Source organism: Mustela lutreola, chromosome 2 (assembly GCF_030435805.1).
Source record: "Mustela lutreola isolate mMusLut2 chromosome 2, mMusLut2.pri, whole genome shotgun sequence".
Taxonomy (NCBI): domain Eukaryota; kingdom Metazoa; phylum Chordata; class Mammalia; order Carnivora; family Mustelidae; genus Mustela; species Mustela lutreola.
Genome location: NC_081291.1, coordinates 89,624,689 through 89,648,262, shown reverse-complemented (window position 1 = coordinate 89,648,262; position 23,574 = coordinate 89,624,689). Strand labels below are relative to the sequence as shown.

General features: G+C 34.0%; 1 protein-coding gene across 8 annotated transcripts in view; it reads right to left on the bottom strand.

Annotated features, from left to right (window-relative positions):
- TBC1D5 (TBC1 domain family member 5) overlaps positions 1 to 23,574 on the bottom strand; it is a 564,199-nt gene that overhangs the window by 352,441 nt on the left and 188,184 nt on the right. For all 8 annotated transcript variants that reach the window (XM_059162522.1, XM_059162530.1, XM_059162525.1 and 5 more), the window contains one exon: positions 11,331 to 11,462. In XM_059162522.1, coding sequence (XP_059018505.1) covers positions 11,331 to 11,462 — 132 coding nt within the window. The remainder of the gene's footprint in view (positions 1 to 11,330; positions 11,463 to 23,574) is intronic.

The window sequence follows — 23,574 nt, the reverse complement described above, 5'->3', positions numbered from 1 at the left end:
CAAAGACTTAAGCAAATTGTATTTTTAATACTGTAGATGTAATAAAAGAAAATGACCATTTAAAGTAAGTAACTTGTGATATTACAATTTTTATGATTTACTAGCTTCTTAATTTCTTCTATTTAGAACACTCAGAACGTCCTAAAATGTGAAAATAAAACAGCTTGAAGCTAACATAATGTTTCTTGTCTTGTGCTTTTCTATATTCATCATCTGGGATTCCTTCTCAGGGAATTCAGGAAGCAGTATTATGGTCAAACTCCAGAGTAAAGTACAAGTATTGCATGAAAATGATTTCATATTTCAGAACACCTATTAAATTAATAAGCGAGTCCTCCTTACAGCAAAAATAGAGTGATGGCTAACTTATTTTTAATACTTGCAAAACACAGGAATAAAAAATACTTGAGGTCAGATTAACAATATATCAATAGGTAAAGTATACTTTCAAAGCTTTTGGTAAAGAGAAATTTAAGAAAAGAATAATGTCAGAGAATAACCACAGAAAAACCTTTATTTATAAACATGAAGTAAAATCATAATAAAATTACCACAGCATAAAAGATATCTGTTTTACTACAAATTACCTATTTAATTTCAAAATTATTAGAATATGCGGAAGTAGATATCAATATCTACCAATGTAATACAGAATAAAACTCTATGCAGTATACTATTCTCTGTCCTCACTATTAAATCTTTAATCATTAAAATTGTGTATTTTAAGTGAAATGTGCTTTACTCAAGTCTACAAGAAAATTTATAAATCTCCAAGTATAATTGTATTAAGATGTTTTTTAAATGCCTATTACATGAAAAGAGAATTTTTACCAAAATACAACAGCTCTACTGAAAAATATTCCTGGCTGTTTTATTACAGAGTTGACTGCACAGCAATGTACGGAGATGATTTTATGATTTGAAGTTGGAAAAAACAGGTCTTTGGAATTCCCAGAGGAGAGCAGGAGAAATACAGAAGGATTGAAGAGGTCCTGATTATTCTTTCAGAGTAAGGTTTAATTTTTTTTTTTTAAGATTTATTTATTTATTTGACAGAGCGAGAGAGATCACAAGTAGGCAGAGAGGCAGGCAGAGAGAGAGGGGGAAGCAGGCTCCCCGCTGAGCAGAGAGCCGGATTTGGGGCTGGATCCCAAGACCCTGAGATCATGACCTGAGCTGAAGGCAGAGGTTTAATCCAGGCGCCTCCAAGGTTTAAATTTTTTCTTATAATCTCATCTTCCCTGATATTCAGTTCTTCCCTCTGACTGGGTAAGATTAAAGTGAGAATGCCTGTAAACTTTAAACACACTACTTTAGCTAGATATTGTTTTTAAAATTGGTTAATGCTATGAAAGGAGTTAGAAGCCGCATGAGGGTCCTGGAGAATTGTACTTGTAAGGGACTAATTATTCATTTCACAACTAAGCCATGGGGGAGGGGTATCTGTTTTAATATATAAGTGAATAAAAGGAGCAGTAACTGCATGAGATATCAGGTGGTAACTCTTGAAATACTTTCTAAGCCCTATGAACTAAAAGTAGGGTATGTCATTTATTGAAACAGTCCAAATTCGGGCTCTACGGTCTTTTCTGACCCTACTAATAAATTAGCAAAGGCAACTAATGTAATTCTTTGACAAGAAATCCACTGCAGGTCATTTCACCTAAGCAGGGATTTTTCTTGGTTTTGTTTATCTAAGGTTTAAGATAATACTGTTACTCTAAATCACCTATATCTGCTCTAGTTATTCCTAGCCCTAGCCAACCAAAAAACACCAGCACACAACCCCCCATTTGTGGTGATCCAAGAGTGGTATAAAGGCTGACTGAGAAGGGTAGGAAAAATATCTTAAGGTATGGATATTCCTTTGCAGACCAACTCTGCCCAAAAGGATAATGGTAACAGCCTTTAGAGGGCTATAGTTTCTGTCTGCCACCAGTGCCAGCAGCAGAGGTCTCCTTTTTTCCTAGGACCCTAGGAAGTGACTAACACAACGTTATAGCCACAACGTGACTCAATGACTCTTCACATAATCCCCTCTAATGCACCTGTCTCTTCAGGCAAATAAAGGGAATTGCCACAACAACAGAAAATTTGAAATAAACCTAAAAACCAGATGCAATTAATAAGGAATGGACAAGTTAAAAAAAAAAAAAAAAGTTCAAAGTCCAGAAGACCTGTCTTTTATTTTAAAATTTACAAGCTTGTATGCCTATACCAACAGTGAGCTCCACTGTTATCATTAAAATGTCTAACTTTCTCAATTCACTGTGAAAGCATGAACACATAAAATTCACATATAACCACCCAAATCTAATATTAAAGAGTAAGCTAAACCCTCTTTGCCATTCAAATATTTTTTCTTTGGTGATATTTAACCATTGTCTTTTAATGTTAATTCTCAATCAGATTTCAGTTCACTCTCATCCACTCAAACGACTTACCGGTATTTTGAAACTGGCTTAACCACTAATTACAGATCATCAATATTCTTAAAATCACCAAATCATTTATTTTCTCTTTTTATACTCTAATCCAGAAATCCTTGAAGCACTGACCACTTTTGGCCTTCTAAAGTTCTCATATATCTGCAGTTTCCATAATTTTAGCACTCCTCTATCCCCTACTTTAACTAACTCCTCTAGTATTTTTTAATTACTCACTTTATCCAGTTTCTAACCACAGAGAATTCCTACATAGCAATCCTCAGCCCTTTCCCTTTCTCTTTCTTTGGGTTTTTTTTTATCCGTCTCACATATCTTGAACAGATACCTCTGAGGGATGACTTTCAGCTTCTAACTCATGGTCTTTCAACTGAAGTCTCTCACTTTCAACTTTCTTTTGGACAACTTGATGCAGAGGGATTGAGCATGGCATGGTCACTGCACTCTAATTTCACTTCTTATTGTCACAGCATTTAACAAAATCTGTTTTTAAGGAGACTTTTTTTTTTTAAAGATTTTATTTATTTGACTCAAAAAGAGAGGTCACAAGTAGGTAGAGCAGCAGGCAGAGATAGAGGGGGAAGTAGGCTCCCTGCTAAGCAGAGAGCCTGATGCGGGGCTGGATCCCAGGACCCTGAGATCATGACCTGGACTGAAGGCAGCAGAGGCTTTAACCCATTGAGCCACCCAGCCGCCCTAAGGAGACATTTTTTAAACCACCATTTTATCTTCATTATTGTCACTGAAGAAATTCCAAGTCACCCTATTTAACAATCTTTACCTTAAACAAAGCTACCATTTTTCTGATGACTTTATAGTTTCACAGTTTTCATCTAGCTAAATTGCCTTTTACCTTGTTATCTACAAAGAATCTTTTTAAAAACATTGTTTTTTGTATTATCTTTTTTTTTTTTTCAACAAGACTGTACTCTTTAATCCCTATCAACTATTTCACCCATCCCCCTACCTACCTCCCCTCTGGTTACCATCAGTTTATTCTCAATAGTTATGAGTCTGCTTCTGGGGTTTTCACTTTTCTTTGCTCATTTATTTTGTTTCTTAAATTCGACATATGGGAGAGATCATATGCTATTTGTCTTTCTCCAACTTATTTCACTTAGCATTATACTCTCTAGGCTCTATCCATGTTGTTGCAAATAGCAAGATTTCATTCTTTTTTATGGCTGAATAATATACCTTTTGTGTGTGTGTATGCCCCTTACGCATGTGTGCGTGCGCGCACACACACACACACACACACACACCTTTAACCATTCATCTATTGATGGACACTTGAGCTCTATGAAGAATTTTTTTATTAAAAAGATATTTCTGGGGTGCCTGGGTGGCTCAGTGGGTTAAACCCTCGCCTTCGGCTCAGGTCATGATCTCAGGGTCCTGGGATCGAGCCCCGAATGAGGCTCTCTGCTCAGCAGGGATTGCTTCCCCCCTCTCTCTTCCTGCCTCTCTGCCTACTTGTAATTTCTCTGTCAAATAAATAAATAAAATCTTTAAAAAATAATAAATAAGTAAAAAATAAAAAGATACCTCTTGCAAAAGTAGGCAAACAGTAAAAAGACCAGTGTTTGCCAGGGGTTGGTGGAAGGATGAATAGAACACAGAGGATTTTGTGAAAATATTCTGTATGATACTATAATGATAGATGCGTGTCTTTATACATTTGTCTAAACTCATGGAATATGTAACACCAAGAGTAAATCTTAATATAAACTATGGACTTTGGGTAACTACGATGTGTTATGTAGATTACCAGTTGTAATAAATGTACCACTCTGGTAGGGAATATTGATAATGGAGGAGGCTATACCTGTGCTGGAGCAGGGGTATATGGAAAATGTCTCCTTTTTCTTAATTTTGCTGTGCACCTAAAACTGCTCTAAAAGAATTAAGCCTTTAAGGTGTGCCTGGGTGGCTCAGTCACCAAGTGTCCACCTTCGGCTGAGGTCATGATTCCAGGGTCCTGGGATTAAGTCCCGCATCGGCTCCCTACTCAGCAGGAAACCTGTTTCTCACTTTCCTACTTTCCCTGCTTGTGCTCCCTCTCTTGCTATCTCACTCTCTCTCTCTCTCTCCCTCTGTTAAATAAATAAATAAAATCTTTTTAAAAAATTAAGCTTTTAAGATTAAGTTAAAAAAAAAAAAAAACATCAGGCCAACCCTATCTAAATTAATGTAGATCCAAATTCTTAACACAGAATTAGGGAAGGTATTTAGTTTACTGGCTACCATTTAACAATGTTCCATCAAATTAATGTATATATCAAATACTCATATACTGTTCCCATATTCCCTTCATGACTCCCATCACCATATTACTCTGAACTTCATCTGCCTGACTCCTCCATCCCTTCCAAAACTTTTTACTCTGCCTCCTTAGAACCCCCTTCCATGGTAGCAAATTTTCTTGTCTTCTCAGACCATCAAGGAATTCCTCCACCATCAACCTCCTTGTCTATGTGTACCTCTTATACTACCATAGCAAAACCCTTGCTCTTCCGTGTGACCAAATCATAGGTGCTGAATTCTACTGGACATAATCATGCAAATTTACAAGCTTGTATGCCTATAAATTATGATGTCTTATCTCAACTTGGCCCCCATGGTTATATATTCTTTATCAAATCATCCCAACTTTTGTCACTCTCCACAAATCTTCAAATGTTTCACCTTATCACTCGCCTTTTAATTATCTCACCTTATCACCTCAAATTATCTCACCTTAGCTTATCAAAAAGAGATTGAAGCATCAGTTATATTTCACTGAACTGTGTTATTGAACTAATAAGCCTGTTGTATCTAAATACCTTCTTTTCTCCTTCTCTCCTTTTACTACAATGAAAATAATCATGACCTTTGTCTACAAATCCCTCCATCATGGCTCTAGATTGCAAATTTCCAAGACTCCAAAAACATTTCTTGCACTGATTTTAAAATCTTCAAATACTACCATAACTTTTAACTCTATTCCTCACGCCAGTTTAGTACCGAGTACATCAATAGTTTATTTGAAATACATAGAGTACTCAAGACTATGGATTCCTGAGATTACAAAAAGCACTGTGTTTGTCAATAGTTACAATGTCTCTATCCTGTACAGATTTCTATTTGTTTAAACCTTTAGCTAACCTTGGGCACTTTTGTTTTCACCTTAATACCTTGGCTTGACTCCACACTCCTAGTTTTCCTTCTATTTCTCTAGATACTCTGTCTCCTTTATAGTATCTGCTACAAGGTCTTTATTTATTTATTTATTTATTTTTTAAGATTTCATTTATTTGTCAGAGAGAGAGAGCGCGCAAGCACACACAAGCAGGGGAGCAGCAGGTAGAGGGAGAAGCAGGCTTTCTGCTGAGCAAGGAGCCGGATGCAGGACTCCATCCCAGAACCCTTGGATCATGACCTAAGCTGAATGCAGATGCTTTTGACTGAGCCACACAGGCATCCCGGCTGCAAAATCTTTAAATTGGCCTTCCTAAGACTGCTTCTAGGATCTCTTCTCACACGAGGTGCTGTTACTAAGTGATCTCATTCACATTGTTTTTGCAACCATGACAAATCTTTATCTCCAGCAACAACCTGTACACTAGGTTTTAGACCCATACATCAAAATCTTTAGGACGTCCGCATTTGAAAGTCATAAGGCATTTCTAGCTCACATATGAAACTGGACTTACAATCTTCTCTGCCACCCCCTGTTCCACCTGCACCACAAAAACACTCCTCACAACGCCCCTTATCTCAAAATAGGCATTTTTGGTCAACTTGGAAAACTGAATGTCACTTCACACTTCTCACCCTTATCACTTCATTATATCCAAATATTAAGTGCTGTCAACTCTATCTACTAAATATCTCTCAAATGTTTCCACTTCTCTCCATTTTTACTTCTGTACTTTCCTAGTATATGCCACTATGATTTCTATCCAAGAATACTGCAATGGCTTCTTAACTGTAGCCATAATAATCTTTCAAAAATGTAATTCTGGCAGTATGATTCCTTCACTAGACTACTTACTCTTCTTAGTATCAAGTGGTTTCATGGCCCTGGTCTACAGTCTCATTTGCGGCCATAGCTCCTTTGAATGCTAGCCTCCAACCACATTGAAGAGGGCACAGCACACATACTTTTTACTCAATCACTGGCTAACAGCTACTCATCCTTCCGATTGTGGCTTAAATTGATATCCACCTTCCTTAATATACCACTACCACAAATTTAAGTTAAATTTCTCAACAACATACTACCTGAGCATACTCTTAATTACTTTAGGAAAGTACTTATCATTCTTCATCTTAACTGGCCATTTACTTTTCCCGGTCCCCCAAATTCTGGCCATTAACCATTATAACTTGCATTCAGAATTATGTATATATTTCAATATTTTATTTCCAGCACCCAAAACAATGCCTGGTACATAGAAGGCACTCAAATATTTATGAGTGATGAGAAATTTTAGAAGTGCTACAAACTTAAAAAGAGCCTATACCCCTATAGGTTATTGATTGCACAATGTTCATATGCACAATAAACAGTATTTCTATAAATTTCATTAGTAAGTTATAGAAATAAAAAAAATTAAGAACAGTATCTTTGTAGATTTTACACTAGGAACTACATATATGAAACATGTATTTTAAATACAGCCATTCTTAACCTATTCTCCCATATTATGGCCACGAATATCTTATAGAAGTAATCATTTATTTCCTTAGCTTTCCCTTGCTAAGTAATTTTTGCTATGGGATAGTAAGGATATCATAGCTTGACCTTTATTTGCCAGAAAATTCTCTCCTGTTGGTTCTTATGGAAATTCTGATTTGGGTCATAATGAAAGAAAATATGGAAAAAGTGAATTTTAAAGAGGGATTTCAAAGAAGGGACAGGTCAATGAGACCAAAAGAGGAGAGGAGATTGTATTAACTTTGGAAGCCCTGAAAGAATAAAAATTAAAGTACTAAAATAATCAGAGACTAAAACAGACTTCATACATTACAACTTAGGACAGAAAGGAAAAAAGGTAAATGGAAAAAAGATGAAGGAATTACTCATTAATGTTAAGTGAAGGAATTCAGACTGGTAAAACATAATTCAATCATCTGTTAGTTATTAATTCAGTGGTGTCCGTGGGCAAAGAGACACACAAATAGACACACACATAATACTTATACCTTAGACAAAGAGACAAACAAACAAAGAAACAAATTAAATGCAGAATTACACTTAAGGATGACTGCTGTGAAGTAATCTAGAATAATGTCAGAGAACAATGGCATGTGGAAGGTCGACAGTTTAGAACTGGCTTATTAGCACATCTGACCATGGCCAGTCAAGCAAGACAGTGGTGGACATCATGGTCAAGAGTCTGGATTTTATTATTAGTGCAATGGAAACCACTGAAAGGTTTTAAGCCAGGAGAGAAAGATTTTCTTTTTCCTTCCTTAAAAGTAAGATGACTTAGACAGCATCCTATACTTTTGTCAGATATCTTTCCAAAACAAATTCATCTTTTACTCAAATCTAAACTCAACTCTGCTATATGGAAAACAATATCAAAGATCATAATAGGATAGCATCATTCTACTACATCGACTTCGGTGAACTATTTTAATTAATACCAATTTATTCACCAATAAAGCCAGGCACTCCCTTCTAGTCCTAAAACTCTATGATATTACAACAGAAAGAAAGGAAGATTAAGGACAAAAACAAAATTACAAGAGTCAAAAATGGAGCAGGCAGGATATTCTGAATGTCTTGGATTTTTTTAAAATAGGTTACTAAATATTTTATTCCTGAAGACAGACAGAAAGCTTTGAAACAGATATTATATAAAAAGCATTACATTAAGTAATTATCTGAACACTAAAAAAGCTGTAAGAAGGCATATAAAATTGAAGCTAAAAAACTCTGGCAATATGTAACAAAGTGCTATTCTCAAAAAAGACTTAATAGAGGAAAATGTTCTTTTCCTACAATGAATAATCATAAATAGTTGAACAAACATTTTGGGTTTTTTTTTTATGGTTTCAACTGAATCACAGGTAACCTACCAATTTCTAATTAATACCCTTTGATCAAAAACCTTGGAATTTAAACTAGTAAACTATGTATATGAGCAAATAGGGCACAAAGAAATATGTCATGATTTCTATGCTATTCTCCATTTAAAAAAGGAATTCAAGCAGTTAAAAGTTTGATTCACATGGGAAATTCTGCACACATATATTCAGTTTCTTTTCTCTGTTCTCACCAACCTTCCAACACCATTCATGCAAATAAACCAGTAAGAAGCAGTTTTCCCTTATAATTCCTGTGATGTGGCTATTTTTGCTAATGCTTTCCAGAATACTCAGAATCATTTGACTCAATAACGTACAGTTTGTTTATAAATGTTAAAATTCAGTTTTGAGAAACTGAAGACCTATTTATTAATGGAAACTATAACATGAATAACAAAACTAAAAAACTTAACTTCTACAAAGGGAAATCACTGATTAAGTCCAGTGTTTGACTACTTACAAAATGAGTCATCTATTTGCCATAAATTCCTTGGTGGGAAAAAATGTGTAAAAGGCTTCCAATATGTGGAGAACCCCATGAAATGCATATATTAAAATAAACAAACACTAGAAAGGTGATGATTCCTCAAATAAATATGACAACCCTTTTAAAATGCAACACATGTTTTTCTGCTAAAAGGAAATCTATGAAGATGAAATAGAGGCTTCATATAAAATATTTACATATACAATGCACAAAACCCACTATGGTTAGTAACCTTCATGGCTTTCAAGAACTAGATATTTACATATCATTCTTTCTGCATGTGCGTGTGCGAATGTGTGTTTTGTATATATTTTTAACAGTTGACAGCTGTTTTAGAGCATACAGAGATGCCAAGCTGAATGAGGGTCTTGATTACTTCAAGATTAGCTATCTAAAGTTTCTATTCATTTTAAGTGTTGTTAGTTGGAAGAGTCATTAGTCACTTCCTTGTCTCATAGAACATCAGCATACATTTACATTGTTAATGAACATTTGGGGTAAATGAATTAATGGCACTTTTAAACATCAATTCAGTCCTAATAACTTTGTATGTCATAGAAATGTTAGGCTAGGATATAAACGAAAAGCCTTTTCAGTAAAGGTAACTACTCATTCCTGCAAACAGTAAAGGATAAAATTAATTTAAAATGTTTTTAACCAGTTAAAATAAAAAAATAGAACCTCAGTATTTAATGAACGATAACAGAGAAAAATATGCACTTAAAAACAACAACAAAAACAAAAAGAAAAAACCTGTATTCTAAACTAAGCACATAAATCAGAAAATTTTGGTGAAATTATTTTATATACTTCTAACAAAAATGTATTTACTTTTAAAATAGGGACTTACAGAAGAGCTTGTGAAATAATTTGACTTTTTTATTAGTGCTTCTTATAGATATTACATTTTTTAAAAAAATCAACAGGAGATGTAGTATTCTTACTGCCGAGATTTTTAAGATGCTGAAGCTAAAATGAGACACATTAACATTTCTTATATTATCAAAACCTTGAACAGTCTTTTTGAGACCTTCTCAATAAACACACAAATAAAAAGTAAAATCACAAAAATAAGTTGTAGGGCAAATTATAGTATTATAAAAATTTTTATTTATTTGAGATAAAGCATTCAGGCGTGCATACCCAAGAGAGCATATAAGCAGGGGGAGTGGCCAGCAGAGGGAGAAGCAGGCTCCCCACTGAGCAGGGAGCTGGAGACAGGGCTCAACTCTAGGACCCTAAGATCATGACTTAAGCCAAAAGCAGACACTTAACTGACTGAGCCACCCAGGTGCCCCCAAATTATACTATTTTCATTGAAAACAACAATGGCATTTGTATGATGTAGAAGGGAGTAAAGATGCACAGAAACCATAAACACACTCCATAAAGTCAAGCTTTGTGCACTAAAGAAATAATCAGTTTAATGAATCAATTATTTTTTTTAAATTTCCAAAACGCAATAGTAGACCTTTATACCAATATAGAAAAAAAATTTGTATTTGAAGTAAACAAAACATATGTGAATCACTAACTGTAATTTTTTAAAACAGACCTCATAATCCTGATGTATATATTTTATGAGCAAAAAATTACAAGTAGCAACCTAAGTCAATGAATCAACTAAAAATAAGGATAAGGCTTTAAGAATTTGCACAAACTGACCGCTTCCTTTTTCAAGACACTCTATTATTACCAATATGGAGAAAACAAAATAGAGCTCTGAAACATACACATTTGATAAATTTTTATAAGGCATGTGCTGAATGCAGTTTACCTCCTAACAGTCTCTTTTACTCTTTCAACAATTTCAGTGAATAGATCTTTAAAAGTAAGACACAAATTTCAATTCGTTTAAAAGAGAGAGAGAGAGAAGAGAGAATGAGGCAAGTCTATTATCCCAGAATAACATCAACTTACTTTTAAAGGCAAAAAATCGCTAAAAAATGAACACCAGAAGCTCAGACTTCTTTAAAAGATGCTTGACAAAGGCCATTTGTATTTCAAAATCCCTATGCCGAACTAACTTTAAGTTCATAACTTTTTTTAAAAGAATGACAGTGCATTAAACATTTGGCTAAAAAAAAAAAAAAAAAAAGAAAAAAAAACATTTGGCTAATGCTTCTGTCTATAATTGGAAGTTGACGTTTTGTGGTATTCATTAGTGTCAGAGTGCTCTCTACCTATTCAGGGAAGTGTGCTTCAAGATGCCCTGTTCAGCTTCATGTAAGGAATTACATAGAGAAGGCAGGCAGAGCTAACTAGAGACTCTGCTATGTTTTCCAGTAACCACAGATTGTATCTGATACAAAACTCACCTCCAGTCTTGTTTGAGTAATTCGACAAGGGATCGATGCCCACTTCTTGTTCTTCTGGCTGCAGAGGGTGTCTTGTTTCAGATAAGGAATGATACATTTTGAGAACTGGACAATGTGGCCAAAAGTGACTACCTGGGATATTTAAAGAGAGAGAGAGAGGGAGAGAGAGAAATTATATTTTTTCTTTTTGCTATGACTAGGAATAAGTACAAGATTGAAATGATTAAACGAGCATTACAGACATTAACAAGTTTTCCATAGGCTTCAGGGACTGTTACAACACATTGGCAGTCATATGCAAAGAAGCAAAAAGTGGCACAAAATTTCCATTTCAGCAAATTCTCCCTGAATTTGAACTTCACTGGTAACCTTTACCTCAATGTTCAATCACATGTATTTTCAATAAACTTCTGCATAAAAAGTTGAATTGTAAGTTAAATTACTGTCCCATATGTAACATTGTTTTGTTTCAATGCCAAAACAATACCCATTTACAACAGAAAATTTCAAAATACAGAAAATATAGCAAACTAAAATCATTTATAATTGTGTTAGCTAAAAACAGTAGCCCTGTTAACATTTCATGTTATTACACTATCTTTCCTGTTTTTGTTACGGCATTTAAAATATGTATTTTTAAAAGTGATCTAACATACTAAGTATTCTGATTATATAAGTTATGGTGGGTATCTTCCATCCCATAAAAAAAGACTATCTTATCACTGCAAATGGACCCCTAGTATTCCATTAAATAGCTATAACAATTTATATAACCAATTCCTTACTAGTAAACAGAATGCTTTCAGTTATTCAGCACTATACACAGTTTCACAATGACTATGTTTTAGTGATATCTTTATGCCAATCTATGATTTTTTTTTAACATAAATTTTTATGTCACTGCTGGACCAAAATAAGTATTTAAAAAAATAAGACTCTATGATAAGTTTAGCAAATTCTGCTCTAGAAAGATCTGTACATAGAACAATTCAGTCCCCTGGACTCTCATTAACAATCAGAATGGGTAATTCATTTTATCGACCAGTGTGATAGTCAAATTTTATATTGCATTTGCTTGATAACTAGTGAGATTCTGAAGATGCATATGTTTTCTCTGACATTTATTTATTATCTTTTGTGGATGGAATTTATTATTATGATTGTCTTCATAATTTGTAAGCATGCTATTTTTTAAATACTAAGAATATTAAACCTTTGTCATGTGATACAAATACTTTTCTCAGAGTGTGTCTGTCTTCAAATAACATGGTATTTTTGTGACATAAGTAACTTTTTCATTTCTGTGCACCCAAATATATCTATATCTCCTTTACGGCTTCTACTTCTAGTATTATTAATGCTTACAAAGGCAAGATTATATGAATAACCACATACTTTTTAATGCATTTTGAAAGCTTTCCTCCTAGGGTCTGATTTCTATAAATGATTCCATTTAAACAAAGATGTTTTTAATTAATTACTATAGAACTTTCAAGCTATACTACTCATAAATTTTCTGTCTATAAGGTATATATAATCTTCCCAAATCAGAATCTTTAAAAAAAAACAAAAAAAAAAACAAAACTGGTCTCACTAATTTTCATCCAAACTAATGTAACACATGAAATTTCAAGTTTTAAGAGAAGGGAGAGACATGATATAGAAAGAGTAAATGAGGAATAATAAGTTGGAAAAGCAAGCCCAACCAAAATAAGTATATAATTTTATAACATACAGGATATTTACAGAGAAAAGTTTCCAGAGAAGCCCATGAATATACAAATCCTTGATCAGCTTCTTCCAAACACAGCATACTCCTCTATGCTGCTTAGTTTCTCCCTAAAACTCTCACTTCATAAAATACTCCTGTACATTTTCTGAGTTTTACCAGAACTTTGCAACTCTCAGTCAGATGGTAAAAAATCCTTTCCATTTCAGGCTGTGGCTAAAACAAAAGCAAAAGGGTAGGCAAAACTAATATTACAGAAAGCGGAAAACTCTCATTGCCAACCTACAGGGAGAATTTCTAAAGCCATAAATCAAGTCCTAAAGCCATAAATCTAGACAGCCATCCATTATGTGCTTCTTATGTGTGCGAACATTTAGCACTTAAAATACTGAAGAATTCTAGGGAATATAATCTTGTAGAGGGCAGCAAAAAGTAAATGTTCAATTATATATATTAGAAAGCAGAATCTGATCAATTTTGCTGATTAAGCAAGATTAAAGCAGATTAAGAAATAAAGTCCTCTGCTGTGGAGTAGTAAGGACTACCAAACTCAAATTCCTAACAGGGCCAAGCAAAAAGCACTATTAATCAAAATGAACATCGACTGAGAAATGAATATAAGTCAAAACCACTGTAAATGCTTCATGTATATTCATCATTTCATCCTCCCAACAGTCCTACTGACGTACCTGCCTCATTGTTTTCATTTTACCAAAGAGAAAACTGAGGTACAAAGAGATTAACTCATTTGTCTACAGTCACACCAGTAGTAAATGTTGAAGTCAGAATTTGAACCTATCTTGTCTAGCTCTAGAGCTCACATTGTTTTTTTTTTTTTTTTTAAGATTTTATTTATTTATTTGAGAGAGTGAGAGAGCATAAGAGAGGAGGCCAGAGGGAGAAACATACTCCCCATGGAGCTCAGAACCTGATGTGGGACTCGATCCCAGGACTCCGGAATCAAGACTTGAGCCAAAAGCAGTTGCTTAACCAGCTGAGCCACCCAGGTGCCCCTCGAGTTCACATTCTTTACTCCAGCACTATATCTGGCTCTCAGTAAGTCAATGAGACAAACAGACAAGGTATAAAACAAAGCGGTACAAGAGGTTGGGGTCTGTGAATGACTGAAAACACCCTTGACTCTGCTTTAGCTTACTCAAGACAAGCTAGAAAACCATTATTTTATGTGAAATCTCTTTAAAGTATGGGCAAATAATTGGAATTAAAAAAAAAAACTGTGGAATAGATTAAACACATGTCAACATTGTATTTTGCCTATGGACAACTACTTTAATGTTAAAATTCATATTCTCATACATTTTGTTATACTTTTGAAAATACAAGAGAAGATGTTTGAAAATGCATTCTAAGTTAACTGCCAGATTTCCATAAAATGTCTTTAATATCCTAGACATGTTTTCATATCACTACCTTAATTTTTTAATTTTTATAGTACACTTCCACTGTTACAGACTTCACATATCAAAAATACACAAATAAGGGAATTCTATATACTTTGAACTTTATGAGAGATAAACAAGTAATTACCAAACTGATACCAAAGTATATGTTTAAAAAGAACATTAAAAACAAACACCTTTCTAGCTAAAATAAGATAGTCTAGAACATGATGATGTTCATATATTCATTCAAGATGTTCAAAGATACCTAAGGTCTTTTGACTCCTTAGAGAAAGTTAGGTTCAAGAAAGTCACTCACTGGGACGCCTGGGTGGCTCAGTTGGTTAAGCAGCTGCCTTAGGCTCGGGTCATGATCCCAGCGTCCTGGGATCAAGTCCCACATTGGGCTCCTTGCTCGGCAGGGAGCCTGCTTCTCCCTCTGCCTCTGCCTGCCATTCTGTCTGCCTGTGCTCTCTCTCTTCCCCTCTCTCTCTCTGATAAATAAATAAAATTTAAAAAAAAAAAAAAGGTTCTTAAAATAAATAAATAAATAAATAAATAAAATCCAAGACTAATCTTAAGGACAATTATATTGGCTTTACAAATCTGGTTCTTGCAATATTAAATCTTAGGATACAGGTGATCTGCCTGAAAGAAGGGAAGTCTTGTGAAAACAGTTAATATTTAATGAGAGGGTAATAGTTCAGCACTAAAGCTTAGATGACAGTTTTAAAGTATATTTGATAAAATATCAAAACAATATTATTTTCTTTGTCAAGTGAAGCAATACAAGCAGTCTCAAGTGCAAGATCTCAAATTCTTAGGCATCATACAGATAAAATACATTTTTTTCCCTTTTAAAATGGTATCATATCAACAAAGCCTCTGGAAAAATAATTTATTCCCTCTGAATCTGAAGTTCTATGTATTTCAATGTGCATTCTTTCACAGCTTCTAATACATAGGCAGAGAATTAGCATTCTGAATTGTGTCTTCTAGGACATCCATATTCAGAAAAGCTCATATAAGCATACTTCATTCATTTAAATTCTTGACTGATGGTAAACTTAAAAGTCAAACACTGAAATGACAGAGTAATATTACTTTACATAAAGATATCTCCTATAAGAAAAACGCATCAAAGAGCTTAAATGAACTCTTTCCAGAGCACGGTTATGAAAGGGGGAGAGGATAGAGCATGAGTATCTGTCTCAGATAGTATGCATTTACCATGATGGGTATATAACCTAAAACATGACATCTTGGCTATAAAAGCAACAAACTTTGATAGAAGCTATATTTTCAAAATTAAGAGAGTAACTGAACATTATCTATAGAATTTCCTATTAAAAAAAAAAAAAAACCTCTTCTATTCAAAAATGTTGGCAGCTAGAGGTAAATTTGATGTTTGGGAATAATGATGTTCTAAAGTCCCCATAAGAAGAGAAGGAGGTAGGAAAGGAGGAAAGAAGAAAAAACGAAAGAAAAAGAGAAGAAGGAAAACAAAGAAAGAGACAGAATAAAGTTCTATTTTTATTTCTGGCCAATCTTTAATGCAAGAGGGTTACTTTGGACTTTAAATAAGTTAATTAAGTATTAAAATCAATCATCTGAAAGTCTTAATATTTAATATTGGTTAGATTGTGTATCAAAGTAGTTTTATTATTTATTTACTCAAAACCTTTCCAGAATACTTCATCTGACAACAGGGGGTCTGTTTCTCATAAGATAAATGCATTTGCAATGCCAAATAAATTATATATAAAAGCATTTGTCTTAATACATGTCATTCAGTATTAAATATCACTCATTGGTAAAATCTTGAAAACCTAATTCACTTTTACCAACCACACAATTGTACCATCTAAGTGTTGCCAATTAAACAGGTATAGGAATACATAAGGGTCTACCATCCTAAGAACAATGAAGACTTATTTCTTATAGTTTCCAGGCTATCAGAACAAGATGTTTAGAGGAAACAATCTACTACAGAAATAAACTAGATTCATAAACAATATATATAATCAGAAATAAACAAATATATGAAATGTTCACAGGTGGGCTTAAATATTTTATTTTACAAAATAAGAATATATTTGGCCTTTCAAATATTTAAATGCTATACAATAATAGAAACTAGCAGTTGTGACTATATAAAAGGAGAGAAAATTGAGCATTATAAAAAGTTAAAGTGGTCTAACAAAAAGCTCTCCACAGTGTATTCTTATTTGGTTTCAGAGTTCTCTAGAACAGATGCTCAAGATGCAAAGACTGGGAAAGTAGCTTAGCCTAGTGACCAAACCTTTTGTTGTTATACAGCCATACCAAAACACTTCCAATTGTTACTGTCCCTATTTTATATAGAGAACACCTCTAGCCTTTAAACTATTCAGTCAGGTTTTCATAAAATCAAGGTAACTATAACAATTAGGAGTTCAAGAAGAATGAGCAATATTTGAATAGAGAAAATCTTTTTGAAATGTCAGCCTTGAACATCAAAATTATACAGAATGATGAGGAAGCAGGCTTATATTGCATATAAATACGAGAGCATATTAGGCTGCATTTAATTACCAGTTCAAACAACAACCTGATCTAACCTCTGACAAGTAAAATAAATGTTCTGAATAATTTAACTAAAGTAAACATTTGCTGTTAATGCTAGCTAATTATAGTAAGAGCTGGAAAGAGGGGAAAAGAGATGACGAAGAGAAGGGAAGAAAAAGGGAGATGATTTTATTTTAAATTAATACTGAGATCTGCACTCTTCATTGAAACATGATTATTTTCAATGAACTTAACTCACATAAAAGGGCAAACTTAGTCAAACACAGTTGCTTTATAAATACTCAGATAAAGAAACAATATGGCTGATTAGAGATTTTATTCTTTCATTGGTAAAAATCACAAGACTACCACAAGATAGGAAAATTATGTACAGATAAATTAAGGTACATCCACCCCTCTGCACCAAAGGAGCTAAAAGTTTAGTGAGGAAAGAGCCCAGGAAATAAGTGGCCAGACTTAGCATTAGCTAATTAGCTGAAATGATTAATTGAAATAAAGTAAAACTATGGATGCCCAGTTAAATTTGAATTTCAAAAAAACAATAGAAGTAGTATCTGTAACATACTTATACTACAAAATTATCCATAATTTATCTGAAATTCAAATTTGATTGTGCATCCTGTACTTTATCTAACAAGCCTATCAGTAGATAAATGAGAATGAGCATCTATGGGAAAACATGTGGTATTCTCATTACAGAAGTCCCAGGATTAAATGAGATGAAACTCTAAGAGTAAGATCCCCAAAAAACTAACCCAAAAGCAGGAGAGAGCTGTTTTTCTAGAGCTTCTATCTAGTTATCACTAATTAGTAACCACTGACGGGAAAGACCAAGATATACACCATTCAAATGACCTGGCCCCGCAGCAACTTGTCTTTTAATTTCCCTAAGTAACTGCAAAGAAATATAATAATGTAGAAATGAACAAACCAACTTCTTAATGGAAATCATCACCTACCAAATGCAGAAAATGAAACAACCCAACAAAAATCTAAGTACTGCTGGGGACCTTGCTGAATGGAGATAGAGTACATGACTATTCTTACAGTGAGATTATCTTTACCACTAAGGAACACAGATGCATTTACAAAACAGAAAACAAAAAAAACAAAACAAAAAAAAAACAAAGAAAACTGAACTTTGTTAACTTGTTGAGACCACTCTTACTTAAATATGTAACGGATTCACTCTCATATTGTAAATAAAATGTTAATAAATATTCATGATACTGCATAAAGATCTGGGGTATGGTAAGCTCTGAGTGTGACCTTAAATTAAAAAAAAATAATGCATAATGTGAAGACATTTTATACTCCATATGAAAAACTCCAATTTAATTGATTAGTAACTTCAAAAATGACTAGCTTATTTGCTCATGGTAAGTAGTAGCTTCTATATACTTGGGCATAAGAAACAAGAAGCCTCAGTATGAATGTAAAAATGTTTCGGTTATAAGAGAAGATCATCATTATTTATAGAGACAAGAAAAGCTGCAACTCTCCAACTTGAAGACATATATATAGATTTTTCTATAATTGATAACAGAAAATGACAGTCACTTAAAATAGTAACTTACTGTAAAATAATGAATTTGAGCTTCACTGGAAAGTGATAGGACTTGAGAGATTCTCTGAGTCTTTGCTAGCCACATTGACTGTAATAGTCCCATCTTTACCTAAGAGACTTGTGTACGGATAACTTTTCTCTGTATGTTTTCTAACACCAAAACCACTTAGATGTCCATGTTAAAAAAAAAAAAAAAAAAAGATATATATGTATAGCTTAAAAGGGTAAATATTATGGGCCTTATGAGACCATAACTGCCTACATTTCACTTACAAGAGAGTAAGTTTCAAGCACTACTAAAATCAAAGATAAAGAAAAAAGGATTAGGTATAAAAAACAGAAGATGATACACTGTTCACATGATATCCTGATGACACAAAGCATAAGGATTCTATGGCTACTACTGAAGAATTTTTCAAGCCATCAATGCATACTGAAAAACCAGAAAAACTCCGTAAATGCCATGTAGAACAAGTGAAGACCTGAAAGGGTTGATGAAAAAGTGCAATTAACAAAACAGTAAGAATACAAATAGTAATGTGGATGTACACAGGGACAACAGAAAGACTACACAAACCCTATTCCAACTGCCAGAGTCTTTTACTACAAAAGTGATACATACTTCTTCCTGTGTATATACTTTAGCAAGAAGAAAGTAGCACGCTCACTCGAAAATTTCAGTGAATATCACAATAAGTGTTTAAAAGATTAGTACATTAAATTAGATATAAAGACTTCTCACCACACTGATATAAATGAAAACACTGTATGATTTCTAAAATTTTGATAATGTATGCCTAAACCTCAGCAAACACTTTAAAGGTAGATTACAAACTCATGCTACCCTTTACCCATTTACAAAACAATGACACAGTCACTTGGAATCACAAGGTGCTATTTAGGGGCGCCTGGATGGCTCAGTGGGTTAAGCCTCTGCCTTTGGCTTAGGTCATGATCTCAGGCTCCTGGGATCTAGTCCCACATCAGGCTCTCAGCTCGGCAGGGAGCCTGTTTCCTCTCTCTCTGTCTGCCTCTCTGCCTACTTGTGATCTCTGTCAAATAAATAAATACAATCTTTAAAAACAACAACAACAACAACAACACAAGGTGCTATTTATATATTCAGTTAAATAAATAGAGATGTAAAGCTCTGAAAACTGTTTAGGGCCTGGAAATTTTATCTTAATTTCTAATGGAACCAAACAGGATCAAGCACTTCAAGTGACACTATCATAAAATAATTTTTTCCTAAAGAGGCTTTTGAAACCAGTAAGAATTTCCCCCAAAGTCCAAATATAATCACTTTCACTTAAGTACATTTTTACAAAATCTTCCTTAGCCCAAAAAAAAAAAAAAAACTTTTAACTTTAAAAACCATAAATACGTAATATTTTAAATATCTAGGATTTTAAATCCTAGAAAAATCAAGTAAAAGATTAAGATAGCTAGTTATTTTTAGTATCGTAGGAAGACTTTGTCCAAGTAGTATGAAATTCTAGTTTTTACTAAGTATTTTTAAAAGTCCACTTGTTATTTAAGTATGATAAGTGACTAAAAGTGGTCAAAGCAGTAAACTTACATAATTATACAAATACATTGGTATGACCTTTTCTCTTTGTCATATTTGAGAAACTAGTATTTTGCCTCCTAGTATGATATGAATTATTTTTATATGTCACACACTCTCCTGGAACACCAGGATTATTCTCTACAAAATCATTCTAACTATTTACTGACGGAAGAGTGTTAACACCCAAAATATATGAAAAGTAATCTGTATTTTTCAGTTACTACCAGAATTGACATAGTGACTGAAATTCTTGATATACTTCTTTAAGCCATCTCATTTCAAAAATTATTTGAGTATCCTGTGGATGTCTGTGCAAAACAGTAGTTGTGAGCCCATAGGCAAGCCACATATGTGTATCTATAGTTAAATAAGCAACCAAATATAAAAGTGGACCATGAAAGAATTTTCAAGAGAATCATATTAACACAAAACTAAATTTTAAGATATCATACCTTAACATCTAATGCAATCTTATTTTGATGAATTTAGTAATTTTAACCTAGAAGTAAAACTGCTAGATCAAATTGTTTCCCTATCTTCAACAAAATATTGCCAAACTACTACCCAAAGTACCATATACCACTTTATGTGTTGGTATGGAACAGTTTCTATTTCTCTACATCCCTGCTAGCTCTTAGTATCATGAGCCTCTTTCCCCCCGCCCCGCAATCTGAGTGGTATAAAGTGGTATCTCATTGTGGTTTTAATTAGCATCTCCCTGACTACTAATTTTTTTTAAGATTTTATTTATTTATTTGACAGAGAGAGAGAGACAGCAAGAGAGGGAATATAAGCAAGGGGAGTGGGAGAGGGAGAAGCTGGCTTCCTGCTGAGCAGGGAGCCCAATGTGGGGCTCAATCCCAGGACTCTGGGATCATGACCTGAGCCAAAGGCAGTTGCTTAACAACTGAGCCACCCAGGTGCCCCTCCCTGACTATTTCTTGATTAAAAATCCTTTCATCTGTTCTATTATTCAGAATTCTCCAAAGAAACAAACCAATAGAAGAAAAAGTAGCAGTAAGAGAGAAGAATAGAAGAAAAAGTAGCAGAAAGAGAAAGACAGAGTTTTGTTTTGTTTTTTATAAGGAACTGGTTCGCATAATTACAGACCTGGCAAATTCAATCTGCAAAGTTAATGGGAAGGCAGGCTGGAGATCCAGGAAGAGCCAATGCTCTATTTCAAAGGCCATCAGATAGGAGAAGCCAATGATATGGCCTGAAGGCCATCAGAAGGAGAGGCTGTAGATTAAGTCCAAGTCAGTCTGCTGTCTAATTCTTTTGGCTAGGGGTAAGGTCAGCCTTTTGTTCTATTCAGGCATTCAACCGATTAGATGAGGCCCACCCACATTAAGAGGGCCAATCTACTTCTGCCCATTTAAATATTAATTTCATCCAAAACACCCTCACAAAACCACCTACTATAATGTCTGACCAAATATCTAGGAACCCTCTGTGACCCATTCAAGTTGACCCATAAAATTAAACATTCATATCTACTTACTAGCCATTTGGGTCTCCTTTTCTAAGTGCTGCCTGTTCATGTCTTTTGCCCAATTTTCAAGTATGTGGTCTTTTGCTTAATAATGTATAGGATTTAAAAAAATAAATCATGGATAACACAGTAATTTTAATACAGTATTAAAAATCGGAAGTATAGTATAAATTAAATGATCATTCATGTATACTTTAAATGGTCCCCATATGGCAAATAATGTTGCAGCATGCATTCAGAAAAGAATGATTTAAAGAAAACCAAATTTCCTTTGTAAATATAGTACAATGAACAATAGGTTATGTTCCTGAAGAAAACAGAAATAAAGAATGATTATGATAATTTGTTCTATGCATTCTCTTTGCTCAGAGGTGTGCAGTACTGATAATTACTAATATTTTACTGAATGCTTAGTAAATGCCAGCCAGACACTGTGCTTTATGCTATTATCCCATTCAATCTCCTCAGCATCTTATCAGAAAGGCATCATTATCATCCCTATATTATATATGTGGCTACTGAAACTAGCAGGTTAAGGATTTCAGCCCAATGGCACAACTAAATGGCTGGAAAATGAATGTCGACCTCTTTAAAAATTCATTTTAAGACATCCCTACTGGCTTCCCACTATGTATATTAGTTCTAAGAAAGGAACTCCAGGGAATAAAGAACGAGGAAAGACAACATCCTTGCTATCTTAACACAGAATCTGACAGGAGGCAGAATATAGAAAACTATATATACCATGTAATGCAGGACAGATTCCCATAGCAAAGGAGATGTATTAGAAGAGTTCTAACTCTGAGACATCAAGGGATAATCATGATTCCATAATGCCTGCTTACATATAAATACATCTACAGGTTCTCAAAACCTTTCATGATCTACCCACATCTATCTTTCTAATCTTTTCCTTCATACCCTTTCATTCTTTAAAGACACCCAATGTTCTCCCATCTCTATTTATTCGAGCAACTAGTCTCGGTCAAGAAAACCTATCATGTCCATTCCTCTCTCTCTAAAATACTTCTTTAAAACAAAACAAAACAAAACAACCACTCTTCTATTCTCATGATCTGGCAAATAACAGTAAATATTATTGACCAAGTATCTATCAGACCCGATCCCACTAATCACTTCCCAAAGTTATCTCAGTGGCTCCTTTCTCTCGGAAATGTTCCCTAACTCTATTTCATTCTGCCAGTTATATGAGCAAATTCAGAAACTAGATCATATAAAATTCAATCCCGTATTTCTACTTCTAATAAGGAAAAAGTGAACAAAACAGGTTTTCTGTCTTCCAAGGGATTCAAAAGGCAAGAACAGCCGAAGGAAGAAAAGCACCCTCTCGGATAATGCACTAGCATCACACTTCTTTCAACTACCGTGCTTTACTATTCCTGCAAAAGGAAATTTCCATAATCTACTTTTGTTGACACCAGTGATAGAGTCACATTTTCTAGGCTCAAATTGAGGAAATGCCTTTATTAACTCTCTGACCTTAGGTAAGCTGGATAAACTTTGTCTCTCAGTTTCCTCAAAGTAAAATGAGAAATATCTATTTCACAGGTTTTGTGAAGATTAAACAAACAAACCTAAGAACTCATAAAAATACTGGGCACATACATAGTAAGCACTCAATAATACTAGGTATTATTTTTATTACTATCACCATCACACTGCTCTGATGGTGAAGTTTACACAATTAGGTTATTAGAATGAGAGCAAAGACAGAAGGGTACTTATAGTTCAAAAACACAAAACCTTCAAATATCCCCTAAGATTTGTCCTCTACCTTATACACTGCAATTAGATTTCACATAATATTTTCTCAATTTGTTTATTGAGAAAGGAAAGAAGGAAGCAGAAATTGGAGAAAGCAGGGACTGCACAAGTGTAACATACATTCAACTTAGAA